Source organism: Procambarus clarkii, chromosome 7 (assembly GCF_040958095.1).
Source record: "Procambarus clarkii isolate CNS0578487 chromosome 7, FALCON_Pclarkii_2.0, whole genome shotgun sequence".
NCBI lineage: Eukaryota > Metazoa > Arthropoda > Malacostraca > Decapoda > Cambaridae > Procambarus > Procambarus clarkii.
In genome coordinates this window covers 9,536,740-9,551,595 of record NC_091156.1, presented here as the reverse complement: position 1 = coordinate 9,551,595, position 14,856 = coordinate 9,536,740, and the positions used below count along the sequence as shown (strand labels likewise).

General features: G+C 48.1%; 1 protein-coding gene across 1 annotated transcript; it reads right to left on the bottom strand.

The window, feature by feature from the left end:
* Nucleotides 1-8,793: 8,793 nt before the first annotated feature.
* LOC138357603 (serine/arginine repetitive matrix protein 5-like) lies at nucleotides 8,794-9,507 on the bottom strand. Its single transcript, XM_069314581.1, has one exon. It carries the CDS (start codon nucleotides 9,505-9,507, stop codon nucleotides 8,794-8,796), a length of 714 nt encoding a protein of 237 aa, XP_069170682.1.
* Between the last annotated feature and the right edge of the window lie 5,349 nt (nucleotides 9,508-14,856).

Genomic DNA, 14,856 nt, shown 5'->3' with positions numbered 1-14,856 from the left:
AAGCCATTTTTCCGACCATCACAAAAGGCTATCCAGTTCGACCTGTATCTTTGTACAATATCTCTTTTTCCCTCAATTCTGTATCGACATCCTCGTTTAGGTAATTGAAACTGACCAGGAATAGTGTTTGTCCGGGTGATGACTCCTGCGACTTCATGAGACTTCATATCTTCCGTGTACTATCAGAGGGTTAGTCTCTGATAGTACACGGAAGATATGAAGTCTCATGAAGTTAGTCTCTGATAGTACACGGAAGGTTACGTTAAGGTACGAGGTCTCATCTTGTTGTTGTTAAAGATTCGCTACCTGGAACTAAAAGATCCAAGTAGCACGGGCTATGGTGAGCCCGTTCATAGTGAGTGTATTTAGCACCATCCTCATTACCAGTGCTTCCTGTCCATATTCTTCAGTCGTGTCTATTTCTTCAAATTTTCACATGCAGCTTGATCGCTTAGTATTGTATTAGTATCATCGACCCCTCCTGTTACCTAGCAGTAAATAGGTACCTGAGTGTTAGTCAGCTGTCACGGGCTGCTTCCTGGGGGTGGAAGCCTGGTCGAGGACCGGGCCGCGGGGACACTAAGCCCCGAAATCATCTCAAGATAATCTCAAGATTGATCGCCAGTGGCACTCCTCATCCCTTTGCTTGTTCCGCTTTTCTCCGCTTGCTGTCTGGTATTCCTTGGGAAAATGGTACTTATTATTATTCTAGTCAGCCTTGTTTGTACTGTAACTACTATGGTTCCTTCTTCCCTATTCTCGTTTACAGTTTCTTCGTCTTAATCTTCACTTGTGTTCAACGTTTTAAAGGCTGTGTCCAAACAGTGGCATTGATCTTAGTAGCTCTTGAGATGGGTCTTTCATTTGGAAAAAAAGTTCTGGGTTCTGGAGTGGTCCTTGGTGGATCTTGTAGGAGTGGAGAAGAGTGTGTGGATAAGTAAGGCAGGGGAAGCTGTGTGGGACCGGTGGAGGGTGTCTTGGAGAGCCAGTGTTAAGTGAGAGTGAATTTAGTGGTTATTGAGTGGGAGATAGATGATGTTTGTAATAAAGGGAGATGCTGACTCCAGATATATATTTTGAAATTTATCATAATTGCCTAGAATTAACCTTCTTTGCTACAAAATTATTGGTCCTTAAATTAGTTTTTTAATTTTGCCCCGAGAGGCGAGTCCTTTTTGTATATTTTCCATCGAACATAGTATGTGTATTTTTAACACCTACATCTTCACCTGTGTGTAATTACCTAAGTGTAGTTACAGGATGAGAGCTACGCTCGTGGTGTCCCGTCTTCCCAGCACTCTTTGTCATATAACGCTATGAAACTACTGACGGTCTTGGCCTCCACCACCTTCTCCCCTAACTTGTTCCAACCGTCTACCACTCTGACGGTAGAGTGTGCGTGTATAGAGAGCGAGAGAGAGAGAGAGAGAGAGAGAGAGAGAGAGAGAGAGAGAGAGAGAGAGAGAGAGAGAGAGAGAGGTGGGGACAGGAACTGAAGGCGAGGGGTGCCACCTGGTGACAGTAATACCCCTGGAGACGACTTGCTAGAGCAGGGCGGGGCCCCGCTGCCAGTGGCAGTCGTCCCCGTCGCTCCACGCCTCATTGTTCCTTATAATTACCCCTTTATTTTTCCCCCCAACCCACGCCTCGCCCCAACCTGCCCTCCCTAACACCACCTCCCACCCCAACCCAACCCTAGGCATCTTTAAACTACCTTCTTCCCCCTTCTTAATTATTCTTCCCTCCCTTTCTCTCCCTCAGCTCAATAAACCGATCAGTTAATTCTCCCCGTCTCTCTCTCTCTCTCTCTCTCTCTCTCTCTCTCTCTCTCTCTCTCTCTCTCTCTCTCTCTCTCTCTCTCTCTCTCTCTCTCTCTCTCTCTCTCTCTGCCTGAAATATTCAGGCAGAGGCAGAAATGACGAGGAGAGGTTTAATATATGAGAGAAGTCAAACTATCTGATATTCTGAATGTATATACAAATTTTGAATAAGCATTGTAACCTGTTTTTCTTTGTCTGAATATCTATTTATAGCCTCTTATTACTTCTTATATCTATGAACTCAGTCATAAAAAAGTATGTGTGTTTATGTTTGGTATGATATTGCATGTGTACAGGAAGACATGCAAATGTTATCAGCCAGAATGTTCAGTAATATGTTGATTGTTTGGGATGTGTGTGTGTGTGTGTGTGTGTCAATGTATATGAACACGTATTGAACTGGGCGAGAATAGCTGTAGCTACCTCATCCCGCTGTGTGTTTATACCTCAATAAACTTACTTCAAGTTGCCTGCCTTTCTCCTCAGCAAGCAACACCTAAATCACTTGAGCCCGTAGAGAGCAGAAAGTGATCTGTGTGTTGGATAGTGGACGGGACAGTTGGTCCCACCACCTAAGTTCACGATAGATAGAGGACTAAGTTCACTAAATGCGATAGAGGACTTAAGTTCACTAAAAAGTGCCATCAATGGTGAGACCTGCAGTGTTGTCTGACCCGCTGGGCCAGGCTCCGGCGCTTGGGCTCCGGCGCTTGGGCTCCGGCGCTTGGGCTCCGGCGCTTGGGCTCCGGCGCTTGGGCTCCGGCGCTTGGGCTCCGTGTATGGTGCGTGTTGAGGGAAATGATTTGCCACTGGCGGTTCAAAGTATTTCCTGGTGGAGATACACCCACTTGGCTTCCCCGCGCTGATTTAGTGCCAACACTTGTCCCTGTGGGTCGGGCTGTGATTGGTGTGGTGGTTGTGTTTGGCTTTTACACACTTCAAATATTGGGGCCTAATTAATAAACACAAAACACACACACACACACACACACACACACACACACACACACACACACACACACACACACACACACACACACACACACATAACACACACACACAATAAACACATCTCGCGGCTGATTGGACAGCGCTCGGGGGGGGGGGTCGTAGTCCTAAGGGCCCGGGTTCGATTCCCGACCGAGGTGGAAACAAATTTTCAGAGTTTCTTTCACCCTGATGTGTCTGTTCACCTAGTAGTAAATAAGTACCTGGGAGTTACAGTATGTGTGTGCGCGTGCGTGTGTTAGAGAGAAATATATGTAGTAGACATAATAGAGGACAAATAAATAGGTTAGACACGCGGGGTCCAAGAGCTAATAGCTCGATTCTGCAGGCACAAATAGTAAATACACACACACTGAAGGTAGGCGGAAGGAGCAGGCCAGACACAAGGTACCAAATGGGAGACGACGGTCTCGCTTCGTGCAGGTCGGCGTTCAATCCCCGACCGTCCAAGTGGTTGGGCACCATTCCTTCCCCCCCCCCCCGTCTCATCTCTAATCCTTATCCTGATCCCTTCCAAGTGCTATATAGTCGTAATGGGTTGGCGCTTCCCTCTGATAGTTTCCTTCCCTTCCCTCCATGAAACGGACAGAGAGGAGGATCTAGTTGATATCACACCGAACCTGTCTCCTGAAGCCCACATTAAAACGATACCATCAGCGTCGTATGCGAAACTGGCTAACGTTAGAAATGTTATTAGAAATTGGTGTAAGGAATCCTATAGAACATTCAATACTACACATGTCAGACCAATCCTCCTTCTATCTTGAGGTTATCTTGAGATGATTTCGGGGCTTTAGTGTCCCCGCGGCCCGGTCCTCTATCTTGAGGTTATCTTGAGATGATTTCGGGGCTTTAGTGCCCCCGCGGCCCGGTTTTCGACCAGGCCTCCACCCCCAGGAAGCAGCCCGTGACAGCTGACTAACACCCAGGTACCTATTTTACTGCTAGGTAACAGGGGCATAGGGTGAAAGAAACTCTGCCCTATTGTTTCTCGCCGGCGCCTGGGATCGAACCCAGGACCACAGGATCACAAGCCAGCGTGCTGTCCGCTCGGCCGACCGGCTCCCCAGACAATCCCTCATATCCTGGAGCATGCGACTGCAGCATGGAGTCTGTATCTAGTCAAGCATAAAAGGAAGTTGAAGAAGATTCAGAGGTATGCCACCAGACCAGTACCAGAACTACGAGGTATAAGTTGTAGGGAAGGGCTGCGTGAATTGAACCTCCTTTCTTTGGAAGACAGAAGAGTTAGGGGAGACATGGTTACCACAGAAAATTCTCAGGGGAATTGAAATGGTAGATAAGGACATAATTTAACACGGGTGGTACATGAACAAGGGGACACAGGTGGAAGCTGAGTACCAAAATGAGCCACAGAGACATTAGAAAGATTTTTTTTTAGTGTCAGAGTAGTTAACAAATAGACTGCATTAGGAAGTGGTGTGGTGGAGGCTGACTCCATACACACTTTCAAATGTAGATATGATAAGAATTACAGAGAGCCCAAAAAGGATTACAGAGGGCACAAAAAGGTTTTATCTGACCTCAACGGAGGTCAGTAACAATTTCATCTATCCTTCACACCTTACAATTACAATGTCAGCTAGTTGAATGTTCTATTTCAAGAGTTATATATTTACAGTAAGGCTTTATACATTAATAGTAGATCTTATCGCTAAAACATAATTGTTTGAGCAATGGAGATATTACAGTCATTGGGGAGCTGCTGTTTGTTATTATTAGTCTTCACAATACACTACTTGTTTCTTAATCTCATATGTCGTTTATCTACTAGAAGCGAAATAGGGATACAGTGCAAGGATTTCAGGTATTTTATCCATAGTAATAAGATGGTTTGCCATTTCATACAACGTGAGTGTAGATTTATCTCTAAATGGCTCAATTTTACCGCAATCCAAGATATAGTGTTCGAGTGTGTCCCTGTCTTTGTCCACACACTTTACACTTTACTTCATCTAGATCCCTATATAAGCCGAACTGCCAGAGATACTTGTAGCCAAGTCTTATACGAGCTGTGACAACATCTGTTAGTCTACTGACTTTGTTACTTGCCCCATACACACATGTTTTACTTCACACATTTCATTGTGATAAACAATGGACCTGCTAATACAAGTTTGCACCGTCCTGCTTTCTTCAAATTCATCCAGGAGTTCTCGTCTAATGACACTTTTAAGGAACCTATGTAACAACTCAAGATTTCGTTCAATACTGTCTTTATTAACTGCAGCCTTAGCAAGGGCGTCAACTTTACCATGTTCCTGCAGGCCAATGTGAGAAGGAAGCTCCAGCATTTTGATATTTACTCGCACATATTCCATTCTATTATCCTAGGTAGAAGGTTTAGGAGTCTAGAGCAGTACTAGGCGACCTGGTTTTAGTGTTCATTCTGGCGTCCAACACACTGTGCCGTGTACACCCATTCTTCAGACAGTCGTTCTCAACCATGCTTAGTGGGAAAATTTATTTGTAAACAAGAGCCCCCCCCCCCCCCGCCACAAGACCAGTCTTGGCGTTAGGTCAGGGTGACGGATGTCTTGGTTATCTTGAGGTTATCTTGAGATGATGTCGTTAGTTTGTGGCGGCTGGCGGGGGGAATCATGCAGCTCCTCCCTCCGTTTCATAAGGAATTGAAGCCTACTTTTCACTGTTTTTGTCTGAATTTGCATTGAATTTTATAATGTGTCATGTGACACATGACACACTGTCACACACATGACACACACACACTGTGACACTCAGTGTCATGTGACACTGAGTGGCGGTGAAGAACAGCCTAGCCTAACCCCCCCCCACTCCCCATCCTTCCCATTCTTCCAGTTACCACTTCTCATCTTCCCCTTCTTACTCCCCTCCCACCACCGCCCCGCCCCCCCTCCTCTTACCCCTCTCTCAGATATGTATAGCAAGGTCGAGAGTCATATTATTAGGGGGGAAAAGAGGGAAGGGAGAGAGTGGCTATTTTGAGTGTGTTAGAGGTAGTGTGATGGGCAGAGGTAGCATAAAGGTATTTATAGTTGGCGAGCAGGCAAGGGCGGAGGTAAGTGTGTGCCGCATACGGGAAGGGGAGCAGCAGCAGGTGTGTGTGAGGAGAGCACATAGTAGGTACTGGTAGTAGGGGAGAGTATATATGGGTGGTGAGAGGAAGGAAGGAACCAGTAGGGATGGTGGTGGTCAACCTTGTAAGTCTAGTGGCGCCAGACGTATTTAGAATAGTCATAAATGCTCCCTCTCTCTCCGAATAAAACATGTCGATCATAATTATATACCCGAACAGATTGTACGGATTAACCCACAAATGTCGATATCAATGTAAGTTCCTTGACAAGTACTTCCTGAGTTTCAAAAGGGCTATTACGCTTTACCTTTCGCGAAGATATAGATGCATTAAGCGAGTGAACGAGGGAGACAGCTTGTCTTGCATACATGCACTTGCATACACAGGGGCCTCGTAGCCTGGTGGATAGCGCGCAGGACTCGTAATTCTGTGGCGCGGGTTCGATTCCCGCACGAGGCAGAAACAAATGGGCAAAGTTTCTTTCACCCTGAATGCCCCTGTTACCTAGCAGTAAATAGGTACCTGGGAGTTAGTCAGCTGTCACGGGCTGCTTCCTGGTGTGTGTGTGTGTGTGTGTGTGTGTGTGTGTGTGTGTGTGTGTGTGTGTGTGTGTGTGTGTGTGGAAAAAAAATAGTAGTAAACAGTTGATTGGCGGTTGAGAGGCGGGCCGAAAGAGCAAAGCTCAACCCCCGCAAGCACAACTAGGTGAATACATGTTGGGTGTAGGTTCCCCTGTTTGGCCCAACCACTTGGGCTGGACGGTAGAACGACGGTCTCGCTTCATGCAGGTCGGCGTTCAAGTACGTGTACGTTTATTGAGACAATCTAATACATCTCAAAGGGATATAGTAACTTAGGTTATTTCTACTTCAAGTCCCTCAAGGGGCGCACAAACCACAGTTCAAGAATCACAGTTCACAGTGCAGGTTAATATAGTAAATACAGCATATATATCAGCTACGGGCTCACCATAGCCCGTGCTACTTGGAACTTTGTGTTCCAGGTAGCGAATCTTAAACAACAACAGCCTATATATGTGTTACACTCTTGGGGCCAAGTGCTTGTAGCTCCTAAGTATACTGTCTATCATACCGTTATCACACATCCCAACAATTTGATGTGGTACACCACTTATTTCCTCATTTCTATAGTTATCAATAAGTTGTCACTCTAATACATAATGATCTATATAGCGAGGTCGGCGTTCAATCCCCGACCGTTCAAGTGGTTGGCCATCATTCCTACCCCCCCCCTCCCCTTCCTATCCCAAATCCTTATCCTCAATGATCACGTCATCACAAGCGTGACGTCAGGCCGGGCTGGTGGGGATTAAAAGAACTCTGGGGACCGACTAATGGTAAAGTCCAGGTACACCCTCGCTGTCGGAGTGCCTGTTCCTGACAAAGTACCTTAACATTTCTCTGTCTCTGTCTCTCTCTCTCTCTCTCTCTCTCTCTCTCTCTCTCTCTCTCTCTCTCTCTCTGTCTCTCTCTCTCTCTCTCTCTCTCTGTCTCTCTCTCTCTCTCTCTCTCTCTGTCTCTCTCTCTCTCTCTCTCTCTCTCTCTCTCTCTCTCTGTCTCTCTCTCTCTCTCTCTCTCTCTGTCTCTCTCTCTCTCTCTCTCTCTCTCTGTCTCTCTCTCTCTCTCTCTCTCTCTCTCTCTTTCTCTCTCTCTTTCTCTCTCTCTTTCTCTCTTTCTCTCTCTCTCTCTCTGTCTCTGTCTCTGTCTCTCTCTCTCTCTCTCTCTCTCTCTCTCTCTCTCTCTCTCTCTCTCTCTCTCTCTCTCTCTCTCTCTCTCTCTCTCTCTCTCTCTCTCTCTCTCTCTCTCTCCCCCCCCTCCCCTCGGTAACGTAGGTTACTCCCCATCCTTCCCTCTGGACTCAGCACATAACGATCGAGGCACGTCACTATTTCACAACATGGGCTTTGGCACCGGAGGCGGGCCAGCACACGGTTGAGACATGTGTTTGTGTTGCATCATGTGTGTGTTGAGACACGTCACGTCAGGCGGGCTAATGCAAGAAGGCAACCATCAGTAATAGCAGCAGCAGCAGCAGCAGCAGCAGCAGCAGCAGCAGCAGCAGCAGCAGCAGCAGCATCTGTGCCAAGTACATCACAGGCAATAGCATCATAGCATCGGGAGCCGGTCGGCCGAGCGGACAGCACGCGGGACTTGTGATCTTGTGGTCCTGGGTTCGATCCCGGCCGCCGGCGAGAAACAATGGGCAGAGTTTCTTTCACCCTATGCCCCTGTTACCTAGCAGTAAAATAGGTACCTGAGTGTTAGTCAGCTGTCACGGGCTGCTTCCTGGGGGTGGAGGCCTGGTCGAGGACCGGGCCGCGGGGACACTAAAGCCCCGAAATCATCTCAAGATAACCTCAAGATCATTAACAATGTTTGCTTTTTGTTCTGCTGTACAGCAATAAGGGGAGAAATTAACATAAGCTACTCTTGAGGTTATCTTGAGATGATTTCGGGGCTTTAGTGTCCCCGCGGCCCGGTCCTCGACCAGGGCCTCCACCCCCAGGAAGCAGCCCGTGACAGCTGACTAACACCCAGGTACCTATTTTACTGCTAGGTAACAGCGGCATCGGGGTGAAAGAAACTCTGCCCCATTGTTTATCGCCGGCGCCCGGAATCGAACCCGCGACCACAGGATCACCCTTCTAGTGTTCTGTCCGTCCACCCACCGGCGGTTCGGTGTTTGTCTGGGGTTCGGATATCGCTCATCAGTGTTAAAAAACATAAGCTACGGATGGGTCACATCCACTGCCCTTTTGTGCCCTCTGTAATGCTTTTTGCGCTACCGCTCACAGGATGAGTATGGGGTGCACAATAAACTTCAATCAAAAAATCACTGGCTATTGCGATGTCTCGTATTGGAAGTTTAAGCCTCAAAGTGCATTACGGTGTGATGGGTGTTGGTTCTCTCATCACTATAAGTGGTTCTTGGGGTGTGGGGCGACTGTGGTTCTTGGGTGTGGAGCGACTGTGGTTCTTGGGTGTGGAGCGACTGTGGTTCTTGGGGTGTGGAGCGACTGTGGTTCTTGGGTGAGAAGCGACTGTGGTTCTTGGCTGTGGAACGACTGTGGTTCTTGGGTGAGAAGCGACTGTGGTTCTTGGCTGTGGAACGACTGTGGTTCTTGGGTGAGAAGCGACTGTGGTTCTTGGCTGTGGAACGACTGTGGTTCATGGGTGTGGAGCGACTGTGGTTCATGGGTGTTGAGCGACTGTGGTTCATGGGTGTGGAGCGACTGTGGTTCATGGGTGTTGAGCGACTGTGGTTCATGGGTGTGGAGCGACTGTGGTTCATGGGTGTTGAGCGACTGTGGTTCATGGGTGTTGAGCGACTGTGGTTCATGGGTGTGGAGCGACTGTGGTTCATGGCTGTGGAGCTACTGTGGTTCATGGCTGTGGAGCGACTGTGGTTCATGGCTGTGGAGCGACTGTGGTTCTTGGCTGTGGCGCGACTGTGGTTCTTGGCTGTGGCGCGACTGTGGTTCTTGGCTGTGGCGCGACTGTGGTTCATGGGTATGGAGCGACTGTGGTTCTTGGGTGTGGAGCGACTGTGGTTCATGGTTTTGGCGCGACTGTGGTTCATGGCTGTGGAGCGAGCACATGTTACACCGTCACACTGTGTGGCGCGGGACACACAGCCGTCCATACATCACACAGCGGGCGGGACAGGTCACTCTTGCAACAAGAATGTCATTACACAAGAGCATTATTCGGGCGAGCGGTCGTGTCAACATCAGAATCCTAACTCAAGACACGACTGTCAGCCCCAGACGTGACCCTGCACGCCACCACCCTCCCACCTGCTTCCCCCTCACCACACTGCTCTCTCCCACCTCCACCTCTCTCTCCCACCTCCAGGTCTCTCCCATCTCTACCTCTCTCCTGTGTTCGTCATTCGTTCACGGTCAGCATTCGTTAACTGTGAACTCAAAACAATCGTTAACATCTTCAAGAGAAAACTAGATTTCTAAAAGAAGTGTCGGACCAACCGGGCTGTGGTGGGTATGTGGGCCTGCGGGCCGCTCCAAGCAGCAGCCTGTTGGGCCAAGCTCTCACAAGTCAAGCCTGGCCTCGGGCCGGGCTTGGGGAGTAGAAGAACCCCATCAACTAGGTAAAAACTGAAATCATGTGATGGGATATGTGAGAGTTAAGAAGTAGGATTGTGTAACACGTGATAATTGTTCTTGATACATAGAAGAGAAAGTGCATAATGGGTAAGTGCGTCATACATGCAGAAGCTCAAAATTATACCCCGCAAAGTAAACTATTTCATAGCGTGTTAGAAACTACTGCTGTCAAATAATTTTGATTCGTGTTAATACCTGAAAAGAACTTCTACATATGTCGCAGTTAGTAAAATAAACAATTTTCAACTAATAAAATGTATTAGAAAACCAGTTGACTACATTAAAGACACGTTCTTTATATACAGGTGCACAGACGTAATTACCAGGCAGGTCACGTACATAGTCTTCTCCTATACATGTGTGGAGGTGTGGAGGTGCGTACATAGTCGCACCTCCACACATCTCCAGTATCAGCTCTTGATACTGGAAATGGCTCAAAAAGGGCCACCACTTACGGGCTATTCATGCCCGTGCCACCTTTTGGGTGGCTTAATCTTCATCAATCATCAATCATGTACACACACATTTCCAGGGAATGCGTGCTTGTCAGCCGTAAAATAATGGTGGCAGCGACATTGTTGGCGCCGAATATTGTAAGTTGCCATAGGAATAAAATACGAGGACGCGTTATCTATTGCAGATAAATATCAGTGCCAGCAGAAAGAGAGCGGAGCCACGGGTGTTGAAACAGTTACATCACACAACAATAATTTTTATCACTGGAAGATTGAGGTCTGCGAGGGAAGGTTATCTTGAGGTTATCTTGAGATGATTTCGAGGCTTTAGTGTTCCCGCGGTCCGGTCCTCGACCAGGCCTCCACCCCCAGGAAGCAGCCCGTGACAGCTGACTAACTCCCAGGTACCTATTTACTGCTAGGTAACAGGGGCATCAGGGTGAATGAAAGAAACTGTCCATTGTTTCTCGCCGGCGCCCGGGAACGAACCCAGGACCACAGGATCACGCGTCCAGTGTTCTGTCCGCTCAGCCACCGGCTCCACGGGAAGATAATATTCAGCACATGACTTGCCAAACTAAATATTTGCGTGGCATTATTTGTGATAATTTGTGTGTCAACAAAATTCCTGGACTCCTGGTCCAGGACTTCCTGGTCCTTGTCCTGGACTTCCTGGTCCTGGTCCAGGACTTCCTGGTCCTTGTCCTGGACTTCCTGGATTCCTGGTCTCCTGGAAGAAGACTTTATTGTATGTTCGTGTATTTCTTGTTGTTGTATCGGAGTCATTTGCTGCGTGATTGTTGGCTGTGGTGCGGCTGTTATCACAGCTCACCTGGGCTTCCCAGCTGTTATCACTTCTCACAAATGACCGTTTGGGGACTTACCTTCAGATGATTTTCGGGGCTTAGCGTCCCCGCGGCCCGGTCGTCGACCAGACTTGTGTCTAGTTCATGTTTTAACCTTACATGGTGTACTGTAGCTGATGACTGGGTCAGCTCGACGCTCGTCACATAACAGATGGGAAGTAAAACTGTGTAGATTATTGTCGTGCATGGCGGCTCCGTCCTGTCGTGCATGGCGGCTCCGTCCTGTCGTGCATGGAGGCTCCGTCCCGTCGTGCATGGCGGCTCCGTCCCGTCGTGCATGGCGGCTCCGTCCTGTCGTGCATGGAGGCTCCGTCCTGTCGTGCATGGAGGCTCCGTCCCGTCGTGCATGGCGGCTCCGTCCCGTCGTGCATGGCGGCTCCGTCCTGTCGTGCATGGCGGCTCCGTCCTGTCGTGCATGGCGGCTCCGTCCTGTCGTGCATGGCGGCTCCGTCCTGTCGTGCATGGAGGCTCCGTCCCGTCGTGCATAGCGGCTCCGTCCTGTCGTGCATGGCGGCTCCGTCCTGTCGTGCATGGCGGCTCCGTCCTGTCGTGCATGGCGGCTCCGTCCTGTCGTGCATGGCGGCTCCGTCCTGTCGTGCATGGCGGCTCCGTCCTGTCGTGCATGGCGGCTCCGTCCTGTCGTGCATGGTGGCTCCGTCCTGTCGTGCATGACGGCTCCGTCCTGTCGTGCATGACGGCTCCGTCCTGTCGTGCATGGTGGCTCCGTCCTGTCGTGCATGGTGGCTCCGTCCCGTCGTGCATGACGGCTCCGTCCCGTCGTGCATGGCGGCTCCGTCCTGTCGTGCATGGCGGCTCCGTCCTGTCGTGCATGACGGCTCCGTCCTGTCGTGCATGGCGGCTCCGTCCTGTCGTGCATGACGGCTCCGTCCTGTCGTGCATGGCGGCTCCGTCCTGTCGTGCATGACGGCTCCGTCCTGTCGTGCATGACGGCTCCGTCCTGTCGTGCATGGTGGCTCCGTCCTGTCGTGCATGGTGGCTCCGTCCCGTCGTGCATGGCGGCTCCGTCCCGTCGTGCATGGCGGCTCCGTCCTGTCGTGCATGACGGCTCCGTCCTGTCGTGCATGGCGGCTCCGTCCTGTCGTGCATGGCGGCTCCGTCCTGTCGTGCATGGCGGCTCCCTCCTGTCGTGCATGACGGCTCCCTCCTGTCATGCATGGAGGCTCCGTCCTGTCGTGCATGGCGGCTCCCCTCCTGTCGTTGTGTCACGTCCTGTGCTGACCACTCAGCGCTCTGAGTCAAGCCAATACTGAATGACCTCTTTGGTCAGGAAGAAAACACGGGAATATGTCTCCTGCACCACACAGCAACGAGAGAAGAGCATATACACGCGTCCCCCCCCCCCCCCACCATCACCACCAAAACATTGTTGTGTGGTGCAAGAAAGACATTTTCCTGACCAAGGAGGTCATTCAGTATTGGCTTGACTCAGAGCGCTGAGTGGTCAGCACAGGACGTGACACAATATTCCAAGCACCTCTCTGTCTGTCTGTCTGTCTCTCTCTCTCCCTCTCTCCCTCTCTCTCTCTCTCTCTCTCTCTCTCTCTCTCTCTCTCTCTCTCTCTCTCTCTCTCTCTCTCTCTCTGTGTCTCTATCTCTGAGTCTCTGTGTCTCTTTCTCTCTGAGTCTCTGTCTCTGTGTCTCTCTCTCTCTCTCTCTCTCTCTCTCTCTCTCTCTCTCTCTCTCTCTCTCTCTCTCTCTCTCTCTCTCTCTCTCTCTCTCTCTCTCTCTCTCTCTCATTCTTTATTCCTTGAGCCTCGCCACATTGCAGCTCTCACCTTGTGCTTGTTCCATTATGCATTCAACTTGCAACGCGCCAGATTTGCAGTTTACAGTCGTCTCCTACCACCCGTACGAGAACATTTCTCTCTCTCCTTCATGCTGCATGGCAAATCTCTCCTCAGTATGCGGCCCAGAGTCTTGTAGCTTAATAAAATATTGCGTTCTCTAAACTTTATATAATAATTCAGCCCATTCTCCTGTTCAGATGCTTGTAGTAACGATGGAAACCATCGTACATATATATATATATATATATATATATATATATATATATATATATATATATATATATATATATATATATATATATATATTGGCGTACAAGGGCAGGTAGAAAGTAGAACTCGGTACTATGGAATTTGGACAAACTCGATGAGCTTTTGTACTTATGTTGCAATATATATATATATATATATATATATATATATATATATATATATAAATATATATATATATATATATATATATATATATATATATATATTTATATATATATATATATATATATATATATATATATATATATATATATATATATATACATATATATAATATGCGAACACGTCTGAATGGTCCCCAGGCATTTATGCACCTGAAAACTCCACAACTGCAGAATTTTCAGTTATATATATATATATATATATATATATATATATATATATATATATATATATATATATATATATAGTGTGTGTGTGTGTGTGTGTGTATGTGTGTGTGCGCGCGCGCGCGCTACACCAGGCCTAGTAATATTTAAGTTTGGTCTAGGTTGATATTTTCTGACTATAAAGCGAATAGTACCAAATTCTACTAATTGTCCATTACGTACATATCTGTTCAATGGTCCACATAGTTACAAAACGTACTTTCTAAACAGGTGGAAGGGTTTACATTTTGACCATATGACATATTTCAATCACACTCTTCCTGGTTAAAATTAAATAATTGACTGTTAATTAGTCCCGCAGGTAACATAGGTAATGAGACCTGTTTGAAATCTGTACAAAGTGCGTTAGAAATGGTGTATGGCGCGCTCAACACGTTCTCGCACTTGCTTACTGTCAATATTGGCTTACTTAATAAGTGCATATGTGACATACTAATTGATTGTGGATATTTTAGTTTACCTTGAAAAGCTTCATAGAAAACACCGACCTCACCTAACCTTCTTAGTATGCTAAGATAAGCATCTTATTGCTTCTTAATGGCGCGCTATAGATCGCCTAAGCTTTTACAAGTGTAAGTCTGCACTTCTTTTCCCCAGCCTCGTATTGTACCTCTTTATTCTTGTCCTTCACCGCCGCCTTGTTCTACTGTTCGCTATGTTCTCCTCTTCCCCTTCACCTCCTCTTCCCCTTCACCTCCCTTCTACCCATCATTTTGAGGTACGTCTGGGTAAATATATTGAGGGAAGGTGGTGAAGGCGTGAAGCATGTAATCCCCTTTTGTCGTGCTTGTGACGCCAGATGGAGACGTTTCCTGTGACTGCTGCTGCTGCCTTCTGTGGTGATCTGCCTCGCTTACTATGCCTCTGGTCTTTCCTCCTGCTCGTCGTGCCTCAAGATGTCGGTAATAGTGTGAGTGGTTGTTGGTGAGGCCACTCCAGACCGACAACCAGAGCGCAACTCCATAGTCTCCTGAGACTGATGGATGCCTACTACTACTACTACTGCTGTTGGTGAGA

Excerpts from the sequence above, each read along its gene's own strand:
- LOC138357603 (XM_069314581.1), bottom strand. The coding sequence starts at position 9,507 with ATGAACCACAGTCGCGCCAAAACCATGAACCACAGTCGCTCCACACCC.